This window comes from Haemaphysalis longicornis, unplaced genomic scaffold (assembly GCF_048455015.1).
Source record: "Haemaphysalis longicornis isolate Haplotype H1 unplaced genomic scaffold, Haemaphysalis longicornis Haplotype H1 scaffold_9, whole genome shotgun sequence".
Taxonomy (NCBI): Eukaryota; Metazoa; Arthropoda; class Arachnida; order Ixodida; family Ixodidae; genus Haemaphysalis; species Haemaphysalis longicornis.
The window spans coordinates 53,699,832-53,724,583 of NW_027526460.1; the positions used below are offsets into that span (position 1 = coordinate 53,699,832).

The following is a 24,752-nucleotide window of genomic DNA, read 5'->3' on the forward strand; positions in this document are numbered from 1 at the left end:
GCACTTTTCACGGAACGGCGAACCCGCACTTATGAGGACAGTTTTAGCTTTCGTAATCTTTGTAAATACATTGATCATACCGTTTATTCTTTCCAACATCTCCCAAAGAGGAGCTAAAATTCTTTTTTTTTCATTAATATTCCAGGCTTAGAAACGCTCGTCATTGCTTTCGCTGAAAAGCGAGGCCTAGGCAGGCGACTTCCAGTGAGGTGATCAGAGATACCACGATTCGAAATGCGAGTTTTAAATGGGAAATAGTGCAAGTGCCAGATAATGCCGCTGCGCGCATACGAAGTAACATTTTCTTTTTTGTCGCTAAGCTCCCATCCCAATTACTGGAAGCCGTGAGTGCGGCTATTCGCTATCGACGCGATAAGCGATGCAACGCTCGAACTGCACGCCTGCTGACAGTATTTCCCGCTCGCGTATCCCCTGGCGCCTGTCCACTCGTCGCAGATTTCCTTAGGCAGTCATGGCGGCCGAACGCAGCCTCACGGCGTTCGGGTTCGATTGCGGCCTCGACTGGCGGCCCACTGTGTTTGTAGACGGCGTGTCATCGAATCGAGTGTGCGATGCATGCGGCCTCGTTCCTTCTACGGTCGCTTTGCTTTCTTGTCGGCACGTGCTCTGTCAGCCTTGCTACAACCGCACCATCGCAAACGACGGCCGGTGTTGTCTGGACGGAGACGCCATCAAAGGCGACGATGTGGCGTGGTTGACATTCTCCGCAGAGAGCCTCCTTGGGCGAAAGGTACGCTACGCGATACGGAACAATTACTATACTCGAGAACAAGTTAAGAACAGCAATAGCTCATGTGTGGTATCACTCCGCCTAAGCGACGGACCCGAATTTCAACGGGCGCGCGCGTTTTGAAAGGAGATTGCTAAATGCATGATATCGTCTGCCTTTTTCACGCAGCTTGTTTGTCGTTGCTGGTGCCGTTCATAAGCATATTAAGTCTAAAAAAATCCAGGAAACGGCTCATGCCATGTTCAAAATATTCCCAGTAACGCCCTAGTTGCGCCGCGCGGAGTAACATCCGGCTGCGGTGATGAGGCACAGTGGCAACTTCCGTTGCCGTTCTTAAGTTGTAACCGAGTATGTCGCATATAAGCCATTTCAAATAAGTATTCGATTGAAGAACGCCTTGACACATTGTTTGCTTTGCAGTGGCGGGCTTTAAGATAATTGATTGCTTGTAGGGTTTAACGCGCTGACACAACGCAGGCGGTGAGACGCGCCGTAGTGGAGGGCTCCGGATTGCTAAAAGGTACTAAGAACATCTGATGGCTTTACCTCATCTCACCGATTTCCTACATGCCTTTGTCATGCTCATGATCATTTTCACCCATCTTTTCCCATTATGAGGAATGAAGCTCAGTAAAAGCGCGAGTGAAAATCTCAATTCATGTTAAAAATCTTTTTGCACTATTCTTGAATCCACTACGGCCCGACAAATTATAGGCAGCGAGCCCCTAATCATTGACAGCATGCTGTTGATGCACTCGTTGGCCTCAAAGACTAATCAACAATGTTCTCTCACTTGTGCGCTAAATACAGCGTCCAGATTTAACTGACAGTGGTCAAAAACTTGTGCAGTATCTTGACTATCAGTACTAGGCCATTAACATCCTTGTGCTTGGATAACAAACCGTTGCATGGACTTAAGATGCACCGTAACCGTTGAGTGCAAAAAAAGAAAAACCCTCCGTGCAGTATGTTTTTCATCTACGTATTACGTTTTTGAGAAGTACGGGCCCGCTGGTAGCGAAAAAAATGGAACTGGTAAAACATGTACCCATCTGGCAGGGCTGTCGGTTCTTCACCGTGTGCGGCTAAATGTCGCTTACACCAATTACTTTCGATTCAAGATGAAACAGGCTGCTTCCCCCTTGTGCACTCTTTGTGACGTGCGCGAGGACCTGAACCACGTGCTATGTGAGTGTACGCGGTATAGAGCCGCCAGAACGTCCCTTTTAGTGTCCTTGGGTCTTCCGCTGTCTAGAGGCCTAACTCTCAGTGACGTGCTAGGCCCTTGGACGAACTCTAAACGAGCATCTCGAGCGACAAAATCTCTACTGTCTTTCCTGCGAAGCACAGGACTTGATCAGACTTTTTAAACAGGACTCTCTTAATGAGCGCGTCATCTTCATCACAGTCATTATCATCACCTCTTCATCGATTTCATTTTTTTTTTATACATCTGGTGTAGCAAGCTAGGCGCCTTGGCCAGGCTAACCTCACCAGTATCATTAAAGACTATTCTCTCTCTTTTGTGCCTGAAGCAGTTTGCTGCTGAAACGCATGTTAATGTCGCTAAACATGCCACTGGTGGCTGTCCTAGTTTTCTTCCTATATTTCACGCGAAAGACTGTTAGACCATGTGTTCGAAGTTACACGGGGAGCGTGCGTCATGTCTGTCCGAAGCCCTTCAACGGCGCGTCTCTTAACCGAGGTTTAGTGTCGTACTTCCATTGTGAGGTCTGAAACTGCTATTGGTTAGGTAGCGTCGACTATAGAATTCAAACAATGGCCCTGAGTTGTACAGTCGGCGAATTTTAACAAAAGTGGCCGCAATCCCACGTTTCGAAGGTTTAAGGCCGCGAAGCTGTTGTAAAACACCACACATGCTGAGCCTGACGGCGTTAAGTTTCTAGTTTCACTTTATACAAGACCGCTTCGATTGACGTCAAGCAACCCCTTTTCGAGAGCGGCTACACACCTATTCTTTACCAGGAACCCATGGGGAAAAGTGGGGGGGGGGGGGGGGGGGGGGGGGGGGGGGGTTATTGTTCACGGGCGCCTTATAAACCACCATGCGGTTTGGCTGCTTGTAATCACGGTATAAAGCGGCGAAATGAGCGAGGGTATTCACATGCGCACAACGATCCCGCCCGGTGAAACCGCCGTCTGCTAGGCCTTTCTCGCAAGCACGACACCACCACTATCCGCTCGTAATCAACCTACTATCTTCTTTGCGGGGCGGTGACAGGGATTTCACGTGAACCTTGTTAGCATGTTGAACCGCAGCGCAAACGACAAGACGCAGGGCGATTGCAGGAGGCTGCGCTGTGGTTCAACACGCATCACCAACTCGCCCAAGTTTTCACCTTGTTTGCGTGCCTTTTGTTTGCTGCTGTTCTTTTGCAAGGGCACAACGGAAACAGTTTCCTTGTTCTGTTCAACCCTGCGACGGAGAGCAGCATGTGAAACTGAAGCAAGCCATTCCTAGGCAACAGACGCACCCAAGCATACGCGCGTGCGTGAGATCTTTTTGACGACACTTACATCGTTTGCGCCGTTTAATTCGCTGTCAAGTTCGATGTGGTGTCATTGCAGCGCGACAAGCCTAACTCCTTCCCGAGCGGCTTTTAAGCCGGTTAAATAGGGTTAAAGCCGCGGGCACCGACAAGACCGCCACATAAACGACGCCGACGAACGTGCTCCAAATGATGGAAGAGATTGTTGCACAATTAACAGCGAAGAAAATTCTTTGTGTTAGTGTGAACATCGGCATTGTATTACTACACGTTTTGCTCGGTATACTGGTACACTTTCAGCTGGTGTCGGTTCGTCACTGGAACGTCGGCTAAAGTGATTCACTTTTCCTGCGATGTCGCCTGTATATTTTCACACCAGGCCAAAAGTAAGCAATAGCGTGTGACCAAGAGAGCAATATGCCACCAGGTGGAGGGATAAAATCAAGCAGATAAAGCAGTGATCCAACAAAATGCGCCCTTTTCCGAGTTCCCTAGGCATAACGAATACAACATCCGCCTAGCCTTAATTTTACTGGTCACATTTATTGGTCACACAGTTTCCTGACTAGTAAATGCATTGAAGGGGACTGGTTCCGGCTAGGCTGCGCAAGACAGGTTCTGGGACTTCTGCAGTAATTGAATTCAGTGGGGGAGGGTGTCTGAGTTTCTAGGGAAGCGGGCGCGATTATAGATCAGCTCGAAGCGGTAGTCATCTTTAATTTTTTATTTGTGCACATGACACTAACTCCATGAAGAAGATTGTGAACGTTTACCTTACTTCCTCGCCTTGTTGCCAATACATGTTTGATACATGTTTGTCCTCTCACTGACGCTTCCAAGCCCCGTTGTTTGTTTTCTTTCGTGTTGGAGTCGTGGTTTCTTTCATCACAAGCCAGCTCTCGACGATGTGTCGCTTGCGGGCACGCAGTTCCAATTTTTTACTTTAATTATTAGCCTGAGAATATTCATCGGACCAGCCATTTTATCAAGCATCTGCCAATCTCCTCCTGAAAGTACGCTTTTGTTGAGATGTGAGCAGGTGAAGGTCCCCAGGATGTCAAAATTGATTCGGAGCCCGCCACTACACAAAGCCTTATAGCGCAAATGTAACTTCGGTGCGTTAAACCACACAATCAATCAAGTCAATCCAATCAATGTTAATATGAAAGATAATTTTTCAACTGGGCTCTGAGGGGTGCTGCGGAATAACTGAAGGCCCCTGGAATGTTTACACCAAGCTAAACATCGTACTCCTCCAAAAAAATTATAAAACACTCCCCGCGGCCGAACACCGAACCCGTGACCTCGGATGAGCAGCAGGACAACTTCAATGGACACTGAAGTCAAAATGTTGCCCTAGATCGATAGACTAACTCAGCGAGAACACGGACCCGCCGCGGTGGCTCAGTGGCTAAGGCGTTGCGCTGCTGAGCACGAGGTCGCGGGTTCAATTCTCGGCCGCGGCGGCCGCTTTTCTGATGGAGGCGAAAAGCAAAAACGCCCGTGTGTACGAGATTTCGGCGCACGATAAAGATCCCCAGGTGGTCAAAATTAATCCGGAGCCCTCCACTACGGCGCGCCTCATCGCCTGCGTTGCGTCGGCGCGTTAAACCCCACAATCAATCAATCAAGCGAGAACACGGATATACCACACTTACGCGAGCTTTTCCTAAAGGTAGCGAATAGCGGAAACGTGAAGAAAATCAGGTGCCGCCGCCACTGGATATAACGCGCAACTTGCATTGGAAGTGGTTAAAACGTCGGGTGTGCGCAACGTCTTCCTTGGCTGCCGCTGGATGGCGCTACTTGCCCATACTTAAAGCGGCGGTACGGCTTTTCGAGGAAGCGTGCTATCTACGCCCTGGCGGTTGGTTGGAAGCCAACATTCGGTGGGCCTCAGAAGGACAATACGTTTTTCTTCAGAGCTCAATAATGACCACGGTTCCCACGAAGGCACATTTTGTTTAGTGTTCCGGAACTGCAAAGGATGTGGGAGTTCGGGAAAGTACGAATGGTTTGACCGAAACTGACCAATCCGCTCGGTGCGTGGTAGCGTTGTATTCGGTTGCTTCTATACCGCTATACGTCACCACGGCCTCGCTTGCTTCCGGTGTATTGTGACGCAAACAGCGTCACGTTTGATGAGCGTTTGATTAGCGATTTCTCAACAATTAATGCATTTTTCGGCAGCGAGTCAACGCTAAAATGGCTACGGGAAAGTCAGACTTTCGTTTTAAACAATTCTGCTGGTTGCATTCAGTGTCTCTTTAACAGCTACGAATCTCAGTAACGGCAGTCGGCTAACACCCAACATCACTACAAACAGAGTAAAGTCTCCCTCTTGCGAGTCTCGCTCAAAAAGGCTCCGATGCCACGACCTCCACACTTGGGAACTTCGAATGAACGGCGACTTGGGCTTTTTCAAGAGTAATAAGTTCAACACCGCTGCATCGCCGAACGTGCTTCAGGGTTTTCTCGCTGTACACTGTCAGGAAATGATATCTTAGCAACGTATGTGTGCGAGCTAGTTGGTAATCCATGGTACGAATTTCAAGCGCGAAAATGTAGATGGGGGACGAACGGGACAACGACAAGCGCGCTAACAACGGGACAAAGAAAAGCGCTTGTCTTTGTCCCGTTCGTCCCCTGTCTATATTTTTGCGCTTGAAATTCGTAAATGATATCTGCCTTTCTGGAAGGTTTTTTCATTCGACATTATTTGTCCGTGCAGATTCACTGCTGGAATGCACCCGCTGGCTGCAGCGCTTCGGGTCCGGCGCAAGAGATCCTCGACCATTTCGGCAAGGAGTGCGAATACCACGCTGTCGTCTGCCCGCGCTGCGAGAGGATCGTCGATCACGTGGACATCGTCGACCACATTACCGCTGGCTCGTGTGTGAGGTCCGATGCCAACGAGCGTCCTACATGCCGCAATGGTGACCCAGAAGTCAAGCAAATAACGAGCGTACTCCGCGAGCTACAGGAAAAATTTTCTTTTCTTCAAGCTACATTACAAGAAAATTTGAAACGTATCACCGATAGCACGAAAACAGCCGCCGAAGGACCGCACCCTGACTTCCACCTGCTTGAGTCAAATCAATGCTTGGAAAACACGATCAGAGAGAGCACGCAGCTAAACAGACAAGCACTCGCACAAATGGGTGAAGCCCATGCTGGGATGCAAAACAAACTAGAAGAGATCAGCACTTCGTTGCAGAATATTAGTGAAGTTGTCAGCGACTTGAGAGCATCGGTAAGTCAGACTTTAAAGGAGAAAGAACGCGCAGCCATGGTAGCCTACGCTGACGTTAAGCGTAATGTCAATGCTTTGAAAGTTGCTTCGTCGGCAGAAAGAAAGAAAAACGAAAGAAAAGTAGCGATGCTTGACAAAATTGTGCACGAAATCAAAGCAAACGCAGCCAGTGAAAAAAGCTTTCGCGAGGAAGTTGGCGCGAAGCTGGCCGTTATAGAGGCCGTGTCCTGCTTACCTTTCAACAAGAAGCTCAACACTGCCGAACCCCTAGAGTGGAGCATTGGGCCAGTGGCAAAACTTAAAAAGCAAGTAAAAGGGGAAACCATCTTCGCTAGAAGCTCTGAATACTTTTACGGGTATCACATTTTGCCTGGGGTAAATGTAGATACAGAATATGATGGTCAGTCGCTTAGGTTAGAGTTTAGGATGTGCAGGGGAGTATACGACCAAATTCTCACCTGGCCAATAAAAAAAACACTGTATTTAAGATTCCTCCATCCAACCAAGAAGGGAAAAAATGAGTCAGTTTTCATAAACACAGCACTGAAGGACTTTGAGCGGTATAGAATGCCAACTGAGGAAAGAAATGAACCGGTCTGGAGTATTTATAAGGTGCTACTTAGAAAGTTGGAAGAAGGAGGCTACGTCAAGGACGACAAAATTTTGGTACGGTTCGAGGTCTACTCGTAAACTCGTCCGCTGTGTCTGGTGCCCGGAGAATGCAAAAGCAAAAGTGTGGAACAGTGGACAGTCAGAAGGTTGTGGAACGTTGATGTGACATCGATTAAACGCTAAATTTAGCGGAAATTACACGGTAATCGTGTCTGAGGGTTTCGAAGCCAGATAGTATCTTCTCGGGGCTTTTTTAGCTTTCCATCTCGGAAATTTAATAACCGGGCACAGAAACCCGCCAACGAGGCCGAAGCACAGAAGCCGATGAATAAAGAAGGGACAGCCACATAAATTAGTGTCCGGTCCGTACAAATTCTAGCCCCCTTCAGCGGAATAGCATTAGGTTGCATACCTATTAAGTTTTGCTTTCCTTCTGTAAAGATCGCCCCAAAAGTGAGAAGGAGCGTTAGTATGATCTATAAAAGCACTATTTTTTTCGACAGGTTATTCTTGCTTTGTTATTTTTAATTTATTTCTGTAAACGCAGGTGTCTCAAAAATGTGGTTTGTTTTATATGAACTGAATCTTGATGTACTTCAAAAAGGGGGAACTCTGAATAAAAGGCATCTGCAATTCCTTCTAATTTCTAAATGACGTGTTGTTTTCAAAAGCAAGCGCTCATTTGTCTTATGAATTACAAGGCTATAAACCTCAAGTAGCCGGGTGTTGGTGTTGTAGATATTTATTTGAGTGTAGCTAAAAAGAAAATCGGCACAAATAAATGTTTCTACAACAATATCCTCTCCTTTGGACCGTAGATCTGAAACCTTTTTCAGTGGAAAATGCTTTTTCACGTCATTTCCTGCTTCTTTTTTTTATTTTTTTTTTTGCACACTCCCCAAAAAGGGACGAATTTTCGCTGGGCAAGTCTGCAGGATACGCTGAAGGCGTGGAGCGCAGACTCCTCCCGGGAGCGCGTCTGGCTTGACCCAAGGGGGGCGCGAATGTATATGTACTAGTTTCGGAGGAGGAGAAATAAATGCTTATTTTACGAGCGGTGGTGCTGTTGTTAGTGCAACCGGGCTAGGGGGCGTCCCTAGTCCGGGATGCCGTGGCTGGTTTCGGAAAGGTTTCGGAAACGAAAATATGTATATTTGTTGTCCTTTAAAGAAAAAAAAAATCAGTTGGCTGCCAGCACAATGTATATTTTCTTCTTCACGCCCCGTTTTAGCGTTGTTTTGCGCTGTTTTAGCGCTAAATGGGAAATAGTTAAGGTGCCTCCTGCTCTCGGCGTGAACGAATGAGTTAATCGCGGGGTTAAGTATACGGTTTACGCTTTCAATATGGTGTCAAGCGACACAAATGGAGGGATGCCTTAAGCTACTCCGTTTATTGCAATAGTGTTTGACCCACGCATTAATAGCTTTATGGCAAATATTTTCGGGTCACCTTTCGCGACATCTCTTCTTTGCCCCGGGATGTAACGCTGCCCGAGAGATCGTCGCAAATGTACGTCCCTTCTCTCGTTCCCACCACCTTTTCCTTTCGCTGGCCGTATAATAACCGCGGAGCGGCGCAAGCGAAAGCAGCAGAGTTCGCGCAAAACGCTGCAGCTGAACCTGGAGTGGACAAGTTCCCGAGATGAGAGCGGAGCTGGGACGAAGAACTAAAAAAACACGGCTGCTTGTGTACGTACTGGTGTATACGCGCGAAAGCCAGGCCGGGGCGAATCGGGAGCAACCACGCGAGGTAGAAAAGGCGGCTCACTCGACCACGCCGCTCGGTTCTCCCACCGCTACTTATTCAATTCAACCCTTCACAGCCAAGCGGGGCTGCACGGTTCGAATATCCCGCCCCAACATTTGTAACGCGGGTTCAAGGAAGTTCAACACACTTCTCGAACAAACGTGGCGTTTGCGCGCCTGTTAGTGTTTTGTTTCGGTGGCTATTACTGTTTATGCGCGTGCTTGTGTGATTAAGCGTCTCCACTTATCACTTATCTTTACCATTCATCACTCGCTCACAGAATAGCAAGCCGAGCTCGCTGTTAGGCTGACTTCGGTGCATTATTAAAGTCTCTATCTCTTCCTCTCTTTCTTTCTATCTCTCTCTCTTCACATTTCTTGAAAGAAAAGACCCCTTCTCCCCCTCCGGTAGAACAAAAGGGCTGAGACGCCGCGGGCGGTCATCCAGCGTTGTAAATATCACGGAAGTGTACCGCCCGTCCTCGTTACGCTTTGGGGTCGTCGCGCCTTACAAGAAGCAAGCCTCGACGACACGCGCCGCTTCCTGATTTTTTTTTTTGTGTGTATATATATTGAAGAACGGTTGGGCTGTCGTTGCCGGGCGTGGCGTCCACGGGCCTGAAAACTGCCAGGCGTCGAGAAATGGTGGCGTGCCGGATGTCACCTGGCGGAAGGGGAGAGAGGGAGAGAGAGAGAGAGGGGGGGGGGGGGGGGGCATGTCGGAAGGTCTCTTCTTCCTGTTTAGCGTGTCACTCACCCGCTAGGAAGAAGGAAGAGGAACGACGAGGGTCCTGTTTGCGTACAACAGCTGGGGGATAACTTACACATAATGTATCGCGGATGTGCCATGTGCAAGTAACAATTCGCCTGCCGTGTTGTCGCCTGCATACATACTAAATGCCGACACACTTCAAGTGTGATAATAAATAATGAATGGCAACTTTTATATCCAGATTTTTCTGTTTTCAATCGTATTTATCTACAAAAAGACGTATATGGCCTTCAAGACACGCTTTGCTGGCTCGAATAGGAGGCGGTTCACATTTTTATCTCAGCAGTGCCTGTGAACGTAAACATGTCGAACCGACTTCTCGGTTCGACATGTCGCCGTTCGACATGTCCCTCAGTGCGGCAGATTAAAATATTTCAAAAGCCTCTTCGATCCGCAGTCCTGAACTGTAGGCAACTGCGCGAGACTCAACGCGTTTTATTTTCCTTTGGTGGGTTTTTTTTTTTTTTAATTGGCGAGCGCAGTTTTTGGAATACCCGCGAAGTGTTCACAACTGTCGGCACCCGTGAATCGAAGAAGCCACAAATTTTAATTGTAAGGTATACGAGCTACATCAGGCCAGTGAAGATTCGTTTCCCCGAAGTCCGGTGTCGATCAGGAACCCAATCGCCCGGGCTCCGGTTGATTTGGCAGGAGGCTGGCTGGGCGATGGTGTTGAAGTTCTTGGAGGTGGCGGTCGAAGTGACGAACTCGAGGCGTTGAAGTTGATTTAGTGAAAAGGAAGTTTATGTACAGCTATTTACAGTACAAAAACTGGGTACATGAATAATAAAAGAAAAACTGCAAACTTCAGCTAGACGCTAGCTCCGAGTGCGCACAAATCACTCGAGCTCCTCAACTTCGTCTAACTCTTCCTATTCTCGGAGCGTACACAAACCGCTCGAGAAACGACGGCCGAGACTCTGTCTCGCCGCAAGATCCGTCTAGTTGCCCGGTGCGGCGCTGCACCCTGAACCTCCGACGCGATCTTAACCTCGACTAGGGGGCTCCTAAATCCCAACCTAGCGTTAACGGTCGAGACTCCTTGTCTCGCCGGGAACTGCCAGCTCAGCGCTCAGACAAGAACCCTTTCCAACGGCCAAGTTCGGCCTTTTAAAACCTCGAGATCACCCTCTCTCGGGAACGCCCCTGTAGCGTTCGTACACGCGTATGGGAGTGCCCGAATTCACGTAGACAGCTGTCACTCAGCCCGTCACGGAATATTCAAGGAGGCGCCGCTATCTCAGGTCAACGGCACGCTCGTAGACGAGCAAGTTCGGGTGACCCCGCGGGGGGGGGGGGGGGGGGGGGGGGAAGCGGGAAAGACGGCGACCGTGCGTCATGCTGACCAGGGCGCGACAATAGAGACACGCCGGTAATCCCAGCGGGTCCGGCAGGCGTTCCTGGAATCCGGCGCCGCAGTCTGCCTTCTCAATGGGGGATTACCCTTTAGGAATGTGGAGGGCCAGACAATCCGTCTCCCGCGCACGCCGCGACGAATTAGCGGTGGTTGCAGCGCAGTGTCGGCAGTGCTACGTCGCCAGACAGAGCGGCGCGTTCTCACGCGCAGCCCAGGCACCTGGCCGCTAATCTCATAAGTGGACCTTACAATTCCCCCCTTTAAGAGGGTTACTGGACCTCTTGGTTCAGTCAATCCGAAAAGAATTTAAAAGGGCCACTCGTTGCGTCTCTCCTTCCGCAATAACAGCGGAACAAACAAACAAACACAAAAAAAAAAACACGTGGAAGGAGCTAGGTATAACCACAAATGAGCCCCCTTCTATTTCTGCAGTTCAGCTGATCCTAGCTTTCACCTAAACTACCAACACAACCTATTCACTAGCCGTCAACAGGGACGGAATACTCTAGCAACCCGGAAAAACACCAAAAAAAATGCTAACAACACTAAGTGCGAGTAAAAAGAAATTGGGTCGTGTCTCCGGAGCGCGTAAACGCCACGAACAACGAGACAACTCCACCTAAAACACTGATGCGCGCTATACTGCAAACACGCACAATTACTCCGGCACTCGACAACAAGAACAAAAGGAATAAGGACTCGCAAAGAACACGGGCAATTTCGCAGTCCACAAAAATAAAACGTTAAGAAAGTTTGCATTACCACTATGCGCACGCGCGCAACTGTCCTCTTTGACGGCGTAGCCTGATAACGTCCCTTCAAGAATGTTCGGCTGTGCTTTCGCTCACTTGCGGTGCACAGAAAGTTCAGTTCGGTGCGCGGATCGATCAATTCGGTGCACGGATCGAGCACTCAAGGCCTCTCGTCGCGCACAACCGCGGCACACACACACACACACACACCACCGACGAAAAAGGACGGGTGAACGGGAACGTTCACGTCCGTCGTGGCGGTGTTAAGGCTCGGAGGCAATTCAATACTAGCCTCCCCAAGCAACAATCTGAAAGCAGGGGAGTGCATTCGCGTACTTCCAGCCCCCTCTGCAGATGATCCAGACCGCGTAGCGTTGCAATGTCAACGCAAGTCTCGACAATTTAGCCCCATGAGGCGAATACAACTTCGGGGAAGACATAGTGGTATCACAAAATGCGACCCCGTTTCCTGCCCCATAGGCCACGCGGCCATGCCTCTCCAATGCCCCAACGTAAAGCAAAGCTGCGCGCTGGCCGCGTGAGCGCAGAGTTGATGCTGGAGCGTAATGGCGGCCCGCGAACGCGACGACCTTCTCGGGATCATTCTTTCCCTTACGCACAGACTGCCCCAGAACAACAACCTCACCAGCACCTGTCGCTACAAAAAACCGCTCGTGCACGCTGGGTGCATTCTGAGCAGCGGCCTGACCGAAACAGTTTTTCAGCCGTCCAAGCACGCACTCATCCTGGCACAACTCAGAACTAGGGCCTGTGACACACTGCCAGGTCGCAGAACTTAGTGCGTCAACCCATCCAGCGCGGCTCCCGACTAAATCTCGGTAATGGCCGCAACCAACACTGAAGCTACGAAGCTCTATATCAGACACTGGTTTCGCGAGATCGCCGATTGCGTCTCGTTCCTCCCTTTCAACTGTAGCTGCCTCCTCACACGGTTTTTCCCTCTCCTTCACAACCTCCTCGGGAGCTCTCATTCTTGGTTTCGCAGTCTCCACGCCTGCGTTTTCGTGTTCTCCATCGGCCTCCTCGGTTACACTCTCTCCATCAAGACTACCAAACCCACGCGCCATCTCCGTATCGTTCCTACCCTCTTCAAACGTTCTGAGCTCCTCATCCTCCGTCTTCTCGCGTTCTCTCTCGCTTCCTCTTCCATTTTCGACGTGTTCAACCCAGTCTACCTTCTCAGCTCCCTTATCCGGCTCTAACTCCTGCTTTCCCTCAGCCTGATCGTCAACTCCGTCTCTTTTTCGCTCCGACTCTTCACATGCTTTCTCGTCTTCTATCTCCTTTCTCTTCTGGGCGGGCTCCTGAACGCCCGACACGGAGTTCGCTTTCTCGTGCAACTTTCGAGCGGAATTTAGAGCGCGGCGGGCCCCGAGACTTTCCTGCGCGACTCCAGTCTCCTCCGGTCCACCGATTAGAGTTTGGGTACTGCCCGTGCCAGCAAGTTCCGCATGCATTAGCGCAGTTTCCGGCGCAAAAGCAGCTGTCGGCTCTACACTCGCAACAACGGGGCTACCCCTTGACTCTGCTCCTATACCGGACGCGCTCGCTTGAACACTCCGCGTGCTCGCCTCCTTTTCCATGCAGCTGTTCACGGCGAAGCCGCTCGCTTCCCGTGCGCAGCCACGGCCGCTTATCTCGCCCTCACGCGGCTTCAACTTGAAAAACGGGCTGCCCCCATTCAACTTTGCTGCCAGCGCGTAACTGGGCCTGTTCGAAGGGTTCTGTCTCATGCGCTGCAGCTCCATTCCCAAACTTTGCCTGCGAGGCTGCTCGTCATGTTCGAGCATCACTTCATTACACCGCTCTACGGTATCACTGGCCGCGCCTACCTCGTCGCTCCTCATCCCAATGTGCTTCTCCGCGCGTTCGACATCGGCGGAAATGCTAGCCTCGTGTAGGGAGTCACGGCTGCTTGTGTTGTCATCGCAATGTACAACCTCCAAACACTGGCCGGAATCATTCAACTTCGCTGTTGCTATACAGCTAGCTGGGTCCGTGCCCCATTGTTTCTGCTCGCGGGTGTCCGAGCGCAAGGGCGTCTGCCTTCTCCGCTCCAGCTCCAGCTCATACCTTCGCAACCGCTCTTTAGATTCGAGCTTCAGCTTTTCCATGCGCTCTTTAAATTCTTGCGCTGCTTTTCTCTCTCGTTCTGCCGCTTCGCGCTCTGCTTTCTCCTTTCGCTCTTGAAACTCCAATTCCATTCGCCTAATAATCATTATTTCGGACTCCGCTTGGACCACCCCTCCTGCTGCCATGCTCGCCAGCGTGCTCCGCGTGACTACCATGCAACCCCGGACTCAGCCTACACCGCCACAACGAAGCGCAAGAAATCCCACTCACCCGCACCTTCGGTGGTCGGCTGCCGCGTCGCTGGCTCCGTGCGCTGGCTTGGCTCTGCCGCTCCACTCCGCGCGGAGCTCGGCTGCTGCCGATGAAGGCGGGCTTGCGTCCGCTTGCTGCCCTTGGCTGTGGCCTGGTGTTCTCTTCTGCCAAATCCTGTCGACTGCGCCAGTGAAGATTCGTTTCCCCGAAGTCCGGTGTCGATCAGGAACCCAATCGCCCGGGCTCCGGTTGATTTGGCAGGAGGCTGGCTGGGCGATGGTGTTGAAGTTCTTGGAGGTGGCGGTCGAAGTGACGAACTCGAGGCGTTGAAGTTGATTTAGTGAAAAGGAAGTTTATGTACAGCTATTTACAGTACGAAAACTGGGTACATGAATAATAAAAGAAAAACTGCAAACTTCAGCTAGACGCTAGCTCCGAGTGCGCACAAATCACTCGAGCTCCTCAACTTCGTCTAACTCTTCCTATTCTCGGAGCGTACACAAACCGCTCGAGAAACGACGGCCGAGACTCTGTCTCGCCGCAAGATCCGTCTAGTTGCCCGGTGCGGCGCTGCACCCTGAACCTCCGACGCGATCTTAACCTCGACTAGGGGGCTCCTAAATCCCAACCTAGCGTTAACGGTCGAGACTCCTTGTCTCGCCGGGAACTGCCAGCTCAGCGCTCAGACAAGAACCCTTTCCAACGGCCAAGTTCGGCCTTTTAAAACCTCGAGATCACCCTCTCTCGGGAACGCCCCTGTAGCGTTCGTACACGCGTATGGGAGTGCCCGAATTCACGTAGACAGCTGTCACTCAGCCCGTCACGGAATATTCAAGGAGGCGCCGCTATCTCAGGTCAACGGCACGCTCGTAGACGAGCAAGTTCGGGTGACCCCGCGGGGGGGGGGGGGGGGGGGGGGGGAAGCGGGAAAGACGGCGACCGTGCGTCATGCTGACCAGGGCGCGACAATAGAGACACGCCGGTAATCCCAGCGGGTCCGGCAGGCGTTCCTGGAATCCGGCGCCGCAGTCTGCCTTCTCAATGGGGGATTACCCTTTAGGAATGTGGAGGGCCAGACAATCCGTCTCCCGCGCACGCCGCGACGAATTAGCGGTGGTTGCAGCGCAGTGTCGGCAGTGCTACGTCGCCAGACAGAGCGGCGCGTTCTCACGCGCAGCCCAGGCACCTGGCCGCTAATCTCATAAGTGGACCTTACAAGGCCTTTGAATAAAAATTTCTCTCGGCTGTTTGGCACCCCTCCCCCGCCTCCCCCCTCCACTATTCCACACACACGCAGACACGAACACAGCGCTTCGGCAGAAGTTATATAGGCGGACTACATACACTACATACGTCAGAGTCGTTATTAGACAGGCGCCACCGCAACATACAAGCGTAGTGCGTCTGGTCTTCAGCACCTCTGTCCCTTCATCGCTTGCTGAGACCCCAGCTCCTGCAGTGGTGGACGCACAAAACGCGGAACACGCGCGCGGGCCTCTCCTCTCAAGGCGAAGGTCCATTATGCCATCGCAGCTAGCGACTCCCGACGCGGCGAACCTCTTCATATACGCGGTCATGGTGCTTCCTGGTACGGGCCTCGTCGTTTACTACCGCATTTTTGTGATTATAAGCAGCACCCCTGTTAACGAACCAGTGAAGCTTAAGGCTAGTGCATAGCTCTCGAAGAGCATCCTCGCTAGAATGTGAGACATCTCTAATATATTTCGTTCGTTAAAGAGATGCGTACAGTCTCAAGGAGGGGGGGGGGGGGATGGAAGGGGAGGGGGGGGGGGAGGGGGCTCTAAACGGAGTTCATATCGCATCGCACCGCTGACTAACCCAGAAACATTTTGCAATCACCTGCACAAGCATTTTTCCATGTAAAGCCGCCAAACAGGAACGCTGGCGTTCCTTTCTGTGAGCACCATTGCACCATGATGTTTCTCTTTTTCTTTCTTTTTGTTTTTGAGGTTGCGGCTACCACACATGATGTTATTATTGCGGGTATTTATTTTTTTGCCACTCTTGCTTGCTGTTATCATGGTCTTTTTCTCTTTTTTTCACTGACCTGTTGCTGTATTATATATATAGTTTTTGCATAACTTGTGTGGTTATTCCTTGATTATCTGCTCTTCTTGCCCCCCTTACCCAATGCCCTGCTGGGCCTGTAAGGTACCTTGAATAAATAATCTGGGGGTGTCTATGATGGAGAAGACACGGTACATCCGCTATCCGCCCTGAGCTGCCCTGCGGCTAGGAATACTCCCATCATTAGGGACGGCGACTCACACGAGTGCGCACGGAAGCCGATACACTGTGTCTCGGCCTCTTCCCTCCTCCGTCTGCCCAGGCGATTTTTTATCTTGTTAGCAGTGATTAGGTTTGGTAGCCAAGTCTCTTGCGCGGCCCTGCATGGACGTTATTGCAACCAATTACCGACGTTCAGAATCTCAAAGCCCGGAGGACAGTGATTCCGGTGCTTTCCCGATTCAATAAGACGCAGCGGAGATAGAGACGCGTTGAGGCGTGTCAGGAGGACCGCGGAAAGCGAACGCTGGGGACGCGAACTCAAGCATCGCAGAAATCTTCGGATGAACTCACCAAAAGCAGCCGCTATCGAATGAAGTGTGCCGTATTGTCCCTTAAACACGGTGGTTTAAAGGGGCCCTAAATACAAACATACAATTTTGTTTTATTTGAAAGAACCAGCCATCCGAAACTCATTCAACTCTTTCGGGTCAGAAAACGTTGTTTTCTTTTTTTTTTCAGAAAAAAAAAGATAAAGGGTATTACAATATTTTCAAATTTCACGCTAGACAACGTCAGCACTGAGAAAAATTCGGCAAATACAAAAAGAAAAATGGCACGGCTTGTACTAGTGGTGCAAGACTGGAGAAACAGTAGAGTACGGGGTCGACATAGCTTCTTCGGTTTTGCCAAGTTTTGTTCGGTTTTGAGGTGTTCTTGCTAGGTATTTTTCAGCCGGATTTTACAAGGTCGTACCGGTCGGTCCCCCACACTGACAGCGGATCAAGGGGGGGAAGAAGCTTACCATGTCTCAGTGGTGCATCTTTTACAAACGGCGCAGATATTGTTTTGGATTTTTCTGTTTTTTTTTTTTTTACTAACGTCACCGGACATAACTAAAGTAAAGTCCGTTATTGGGAAGGGAAGGCCGGGTGGCCAGAGGGGGGAAATGGGAATAGCAGGAAGGGAGGATTAACACTTATTGAATCTTCTAGGGCCATGCAGGCAACTTCAATTGAGCTCCTAATTGACCAGTTCGAGCGACCGAATGGGTTGTAGGCCCCGGCTCACACTACTCGAGCCAGACCGCTCTCAAAAGAAAAGGTGCCTAGCGCGGCGAGGAATTGAGGGTCATGGTATGGGGCATTGTCTGGTGAAGAACCATTTGGGAGTGCACGTTCGAGAATATATCGATGGTCTGAGAATGCAGCACACTGCCAGATTAAATGGTTTAGGTCCGCGATTGAAGTCGCTGAACAGTGCGGACAACGCGGGGTGGTGACTTCCCAGGGTGAATCCATTTGGCTATGATGTGAGAAGTGAGAGCAGCATTGGCAAGGGCCTTATTAATGAAAATTTCGGCTGGGCGTGGTAGAGATGGTACACCGTGTAGGTAGCCAAGAGGAGTGCTTGATGCTAGGCGGCATCGGCGCGCGTGGTGAGCGTGGTCTAGTTGCAGGCGAAAGGAGGTGGGCGAGACACCAGCAGGGGATTGGTCATCCAGCGGAGGGGTTACGAGGAGGCTCTCCAGCCGCGGAGTGCACGGTCTGGTTGCCATGTCCCTGCATCATGTGTCCCGGTATCCATGCTAGGCGAGTTTTAGTGCCGTTCTTGGCGAGTATGTCGACCATAGCTTTAATCTGGTGAACAGCAGGATGGTCAGAAAAATTGTTGAACTCCTCAATAGCAGTTTTGGAGTCGGTGAGGATACGAATGCTGGCAGGTAGTGGAGCAGAGACGTTGTAGGCAAGATGGTCCAGTGAATGGAGAATGCCACGCAGTTTAGCTTAAGTGGGAGACGGATAAAGTATATATTTAGTAATAGAACCGTCAAATTCGGGACGTGCTCAAGAATAAACAGCTCCGCTCTTAAAACCAAAGTATAGTGTAATATGGTGCCAGCTTTTAATAGGTGCAATCAAACTGAACTACAACAAACGTGTACTCATGCTTCTTGCTGGTGGCTTTCGTCGTTGGGGCCATTCGCATAAACAAGTCCCTGTAACACCGCAAGGTCTGGGCGAGGTCGGGTACAGTGACATAAGCTGGCATATTTGCCAGCCCAAGGATCTCTCTGATTTTGGAAGTAAGTAATGTGGGGAGGGGAGGGAGGGAACAGGGACATGTTTGCCGTGCACAGGTTGAGGGAAACGGCATGGCAGATGAGGATGAACCCTCCCTGCAACCCCCTGCTGGAGCGGTGGGCCACAGAACCCCCGGCGTTGGTGGCTGACCCAACTGCCGGTGGCTACTTCTACTTGAAGGACTCCTGGAACGACGCTTTTGCCGGTGTCTTTCAGTACAGGCATGCGCACGCCACCACCCCACCAGCAACCGTTCGGGGAACGCACGAGCAGGAATTCTGGCGAACATCAGCGAAATTGAAAGGTCATCACACACAACTTGATTTAGAAAAACAGATCTAAGCCAGCCTGCACAACGATTGCCGCCTGATGTCACAGCAGAGCTGTGTTCGTCTCATTGAGCAAATCTCGAGGAGCGCCATACAAGTCAGTGAGGACCACTTACCCTGTGTATATATGTGGCACTCGTTAGCAGAATACCAAATCAAACGCAAAGTATATAAGTGCTTCATTCGTATAGCCCTCTTCGGTACTCCTATACTTTATCGTCCGCCGCCGAAAAGTCTGTGGAGTGCTCCCTCGCCGTTGAAGGCCTACACTGACGGGAAGGCTTCGCGTAAAACTTGCAAGGCTACCTCCTTCTGCGTTGCACAGAGCTCATGATAGACCGGTTTACGTCAAACCAAAGCCGGAAGCAGTCGCGGCCGCTGTGCCCGAACTCGATGTCCAGGAATTCATGAAAGCGGCCGTTCGCGCCGCACAGGAATCGACGGACCTGACGTTGAAAGATCTCCATGATTTCAGTAGGCGGTTTTGTTTTGTCGGCGACGCTGTTTGCTCGAACACACATTTGCACGCACCCGTCGGGGGTCCTCGGCTCCTTGTCGCCGATTGCATTCTCGCGACGCAGCGCGGTGCGCGTCTTCATAAGCCGCCTCTTCTTCGTGCGTCCGGATCTTTTTTGGTCGCTCCATGCCCCATGTTTTCGGCACAGCGTCGGAGAGAGTTCTGCCATGACCAAATGTCACAAGAAAGAGGCGTTTCCTTGTACAGTTAAACCTAGATGTGACGAACCTCTATGCAACGGATTCCTGGATTTAACGAAGTTTTTTAATTCCTCATTGACAGGCCCATTGAAACCCACGTGTTTGCGACCTACAGCGAAGGCGTTGCGAAGATTAACCTTGATGTAACGAATTCGCTACGTTGATAAGCCATGTTTTCTTCCACTTTTGCTGAAAAATTGGCTGGAGAAACACCCTAATTTAGCGAACTTCATCGCACGGCAAACTACCGTGCGCTTCCAGTTTAAGTGGTGTGTCGGTCAAGTGTTAGGCCTGCCTGCCGACGTGTAGTCGCGCGTCTCCAGTGCCATGTGTGGTGCCAGTTTGTCCGTGATGAGTTTTGCTGACAGAAACCGATAAGTTTTGTCCTTTCAAGACAAGCTCGCGATTTTAAATGTCCTCTCCGCCGGCGAGAAAGAAGAACACCGCCACCCGGCGCAGTATCCCAGGTAGCAGCCTCCTAAAACAATTCTGACTTCGCCAAAGCTCAAAGGGCTGCTGCCTTTCGGCATAACTTTGATCCTTGGAACGGTTTAAGGCCCCGAAAAGTGTCAAAAGGAAAAAGTGGCACTTCAGTTGCGTATGCGAATACGGGCGTAAGTGACGTTGCTTCTTTGGAGCGTCATGTAGTGACTAAGTTCGTGGGAAACAGCAGGCGCAAATCACGCAGTTTTTCACTGTGAAAGAAAGCTTTAAGGGTGAGTCCATTATCACTGATGAATAGCATTCTGGTTTTGTTTCTGCTTTATTCACGTTAGCCCTAACCCGAAACCTGCGTGCAACAAAATATTGCGAATTTTGTCGAATTCGTTATATACCGGATTAACTGTAATTATAATTGTAGTTTGAAGTAATTACGCGTCTTAAATAATTATCCACACTTTTTTTCTGCTTCGAGCAGTTGCTACGTGGGTTGCATTCGATGTACCGTAAACCCTTGGTGTAACGAAATCGTTTCATTCGAAACCTCGCGTTATTCAAACTGTTTCACGGTCTCCACTGTACTGCATTCTGAGCAAGTCACTCCCGCTTTTAAAGAGGTATCGCTTACAACGAAGCGAGTGACTGAGGAGATAAATTTCAATAATCGAGCATCAGGTGCTGATGACATGGTACCCAAAGGAACGAGGGCGCACTTCACTGCATTCGCTTACCCGTAAGAGACGTTGAGAGCTAATAGAATGTGACAACATTCCTTTCAAGCACGTAAGACAGAGTGTAGAAAAATTAACGGCACCTTCTGCGGTCACTGAGCATTTTGTCGCGCCCTATTCCCCACCATCGTCCTCCGCGATTCGATCCGACAGATCGCGAAGATCCTCGACCAACTTCCTCGAGGTCAGTTCGCCGAAGGTCATCGCATCCACCGTGACCAGGGATGCGAAAGGCCCACACGATAAAGGCTGCGTTAGCAGTGCATTCAAATACACTTCGAAGCTCCTCCAAGGGAGGAGGCCAGCAGCAGGACCTCGCATACACGTTTGTCTCGATGGCGGTCTTTTCCTTTCAAGGTTCTCCTCTCAATCTCTCGTTCTGCGTTCCGTGTGCGTCCACGTAATGCACGACGTTTACGCGCACGACCAGCCGCTGTTCCGGGTCGCGCGAGCTTGCACTCTTGTCTTTCTGGGCACGTAACGCACAACTCGGCCGTGCGACCCGCCGCGGTGGCTCAGTGGCTAAGGCGTTGCGCTGCTGAGCACGAGGACGCGGGTTCGATTCCCGGCCGCGGCGGCCGCTTTCGATGGAGGCGAAAAGCTAAAACGCCCGTGTGTACGAGATTTCGGCGCACGTTAAAGATCCCCAGGTGGTCGAAATTAATCCGGAGCCCCCCACTACGGCGTGCCTCATCGCCTGCGTTGCGTTGGCGCGTTAAAATCTACAATCAATCAATCGACTCGGCCGTGCGTGCACTTGACACGGGACGGCTCCTTATGGAGACAAGACGCGTAGCAGTGCGTCTACGGGTAATAGAGGAACAAAGGCTCGGTCGACGTTGTGCTAGGGGTAGCTCGACAATTCGAAGAAGCGTGTGCCATTCTTGGCAGTTGAGAAAGGCTGCGGATTAGTCCGTCTCTTTTGCATGTGGAAATAGAAATTTCGACATATTTCGAAAGTGACGAAGAAAAGAAAAATATGCGTCTTCAGTAACACGCCCATCCCTTTAACCATTTCAGCTACTAGGGCGACTTGGAAGAATTAACGAAAGAGTTGAAAGAGAGAAAGAGCTATACACTTAAAGGGTCCCTGCAACATTTTTAAACTTTTATTGAAATCTTCAATGCTTGCAGAACGTAGTCACACAGCACACCCAGTACTTAGATTAGGGGGTCGCAAAGTACCTCAGCTAACAATTACTGCTCTATGCCCATCAGATAACTAGAGAGAGAGAGAGAGAGAGAGAGAGAGAGAGAGAGAGAGAGAGAGAGAGAGAGAGAGAGAGAGAGAGAGAGAGAGAAATACTTTATTGAATTGTCCTGCGGGGGGAGGTGGGCGGGAGCCACTCAGGGCCTGCCCCCTCCTTGACGTTTCCTAAGTCGTCCCCGAGACAACGCCTTGCGGGCGTCTATGAGGTCGACGCGCGGAGGGTCGTCGGGTGTGATCCCTCAGACCTCCCGTCGGCGCCTCCCTACGCTTTTGCCCTGCAAGAGCAGCCTCGAGCCGCTGGACTGCCCGGAGTTGAACATAGTGGTCAGACGAGTCCATAGCACTTGTGATATCGTCCGGCCAACGCATTGAAACTCGCTCAGAAGATTTTTCTCTCTTTTTCGGTCTTCATGTTCTTGTACTGCTCGAAATACGTCACTGAGGCCATGTAGCGGCTTTTGGCCGGTTTTCCTTCAGTCGCAGCAATGAACGCTTTTCGATAGCGACTTTAAAAATAAAGCCACAAAAGCAAAGCAGAAACGGAAGGCGTATCTGGTGCGACGAGCAAATCACGCAGTGCCGCTGCGTGCCGGCGATAACCATAGCTTCCCCAGTGCTTCCAGACGCGAAGCAAAGAGTGAAAGCGTTTATCAAAAGGGTTGCAAGGTCCCTTCAAAGTCCGCTTTAAGCTTCGATAAAAATGCTCTGGCGAAAGCCAAAAAATACGTGATTTAATCTGAAAATCTCGGGTCGGATAAAATCTCCCCTTAGTTGCACTATCTCTTCGAAGTTCCCATGGTACTACCGCACTTTATTTTCGGCGAGCTTTTTGGGGCGTAAGCAAGAATCGACAGACAAGATGCCGGTGCAGTGCCCCTAGGTTACCCTGAAAAAAAGGGTGAAAAACAGTGAACACAAGATAAATATCGGTAGGTAAGGTATGAAAAACACAAATTTATTGGTCTGCCTTATGAGCAGCATTCATGGATCTATCCATAGATTGGACACCCCATAAGGCAGGCGTTTTTTTAATTTACCTCCATCTCCCATCGGGGATAAAAACTAGTCACGTGACGTGAATTTGTCTAGGGGCTGCTGTTCAGGCCGGACAGGTAACAATGTCCCCACAGCTGGTGCGCAGCATACGCCCTGTGATTTACGCTGTGTATGGGTTCCCGCCGGCCCTTCCATCTATCTTTGCGTGTATGCACTGCACAGAGTACACACACCCAGAGGACTCGAATATTTCGCAGGTTATACGAGGGCATCAACCGCGCTCGGCTCGCGCGTCTGTTCCTCCCGCCGCTCTGCACCGCGTGTACGTGTACGTCGTAATAGCGGGCGCTGCTAGCGACGGTAAAACAAAAACAGAAGCAAGTGTGTGGGAGCCAAACCGGCGGCCACCTCCGGCCTTTCACGGGTCAAGACCTCATAAGGAAAGGCGCGGCGGTTGATCGTCCCGAAGGAGTGCACAGGCCGGCGACCACATACGTTACGCCCAGCTCTCCCTTGCGTCGGCGTTATATACACTGTGTTCCTTTATTTCTCTCTGTCTCTCTTTCCGAGATAAAACGCTAGAACCGGCCAAGTGCGGGCTGGGGAGTTGCCGTTATGTACGCAAAAGGAAAACGATGTAGCGGTTTTGATTGCATGCGTTGCGTCACCAAGCTTTAGCTGCGTGTACACTGGGTGTACGCGTTAAATCCAAGTTTTGACGTCTGCTGCGCTGAGCGTCACCAAGGTTAGTGCGCACTTGCGTCTTTCAAGAGAGGAGGTATACATTTAGAGTTTGATGTCGTCACGTTAGGAAGTGCTTAAGGACCCTGGAGTCTTGTTATGCGCGGGGTATCCTATATAAAGGTCACAACCTTAAGACCTAGGTTGACTTGAACATGTCAAGTATTGTTAAGCGGATAAAAAAATGTTAAAGAAGGAAATATCCTGATTGCAACAAATGCGTCGGACATTGTGCTTAAAGAACTATCATGCTGTGGTTGCTGAAGATTGTGCCGTGTTGCCACCCGAAGAAGAAAGCAAAAAAAATGGTTCTAAGCGTGACTAACATGCAGATATGAGCTGTTCAAAAAAAGGCAGAGTAAGGGAACTGCTACGGGGATAACAGTCTAAAGCAGAGGGTAAAAACGGGGTGGACTCCTCATCTTCTCTTTCTACCTCTTCCTCAGCGCAAGTTACTCGTTTTCGTCACGCTTCCCTCCTGCAGTAATCCCTCGTTATAACGAAATCAGCGGGACGGCGAAATATTTTGTTATAAGCGGTATTTCTAAATAAGCGACCATTTGAAAAAAGCTAAAGTAGTTGAGCTTTAATTGCACCACAACTGCAAGGAATCAAAACAGAATGTATTCAGTGAAGCAAAGCTTTATTCAGGTGCAAAAAAGGCAGCTAGCGTTGGCTGTTTCAAGTTCTTGCCGGGCCCGAGCATACCCTGCTCCAATTTGACCAAGCATTGCATGACGCTGTGGTCGCGATCATAAAAGTGGCAGTGGATGTGGCCAATTTACAGGGGGGCGTTCGGACGTCACGGAACGCTACGCGAGTTTCGCGCTGGAAAGCGCCGCAAATGCCGTCGCTCGATTCTGAGGTTGCGTTTCTTGCGCTCAAAAAACGATTGACTGCTAATTTTGGATGCACAGCGCAATCATGATAACTCACCGGTTTTGCACTAGTGGCTTTGCATATTTCTGGGAAATTTTTCCCGAGGTGTGCAGCAGGGAAGTTTGCAAAACAAGAGTTTTTCGGCGCTCCGTTGTCGCCGACACTGCTAATTCTATGGTTCGAGTGTGGGTGTTCGCGCAGCGTCACGCCCACGCGACCAATGTTTAGGAACAAAATTCAATGACCGTACCACGCATTCGGTCCGTTTTTGTAAAGTCG

At 50.4% G+C, this 24,752-nt stretch overlaps 1 protein-coding gene across 1 annotated transcript; it reads left to right on the plus strand.

The window, feature by feature from the left end:
* The first annotated feature begins 349 nt into the window (after positions 1-349).
* Positions 350-7,977, plus strand: LOC144151957 (TNF receptor-associated factor 3-like). Its single transcript, XM_077683144.1, has 2 exons — positions 350-751; positions 5,993-7,977. The coding sequence occupies exons 1-2, from the start codon at positions 473-475 to the stop codon at positions 7,202-7,204; spliced, it is 1,491 nt and encodes a 496-aa protein (XP_077539270.1). The 5' UTR covers positions 350-472; the 3' UTR covers positions 7,205-7,977.
* The last annotated feature ends 16,775 nt before the right edge of the window (positions 7,978-24,752 follow it).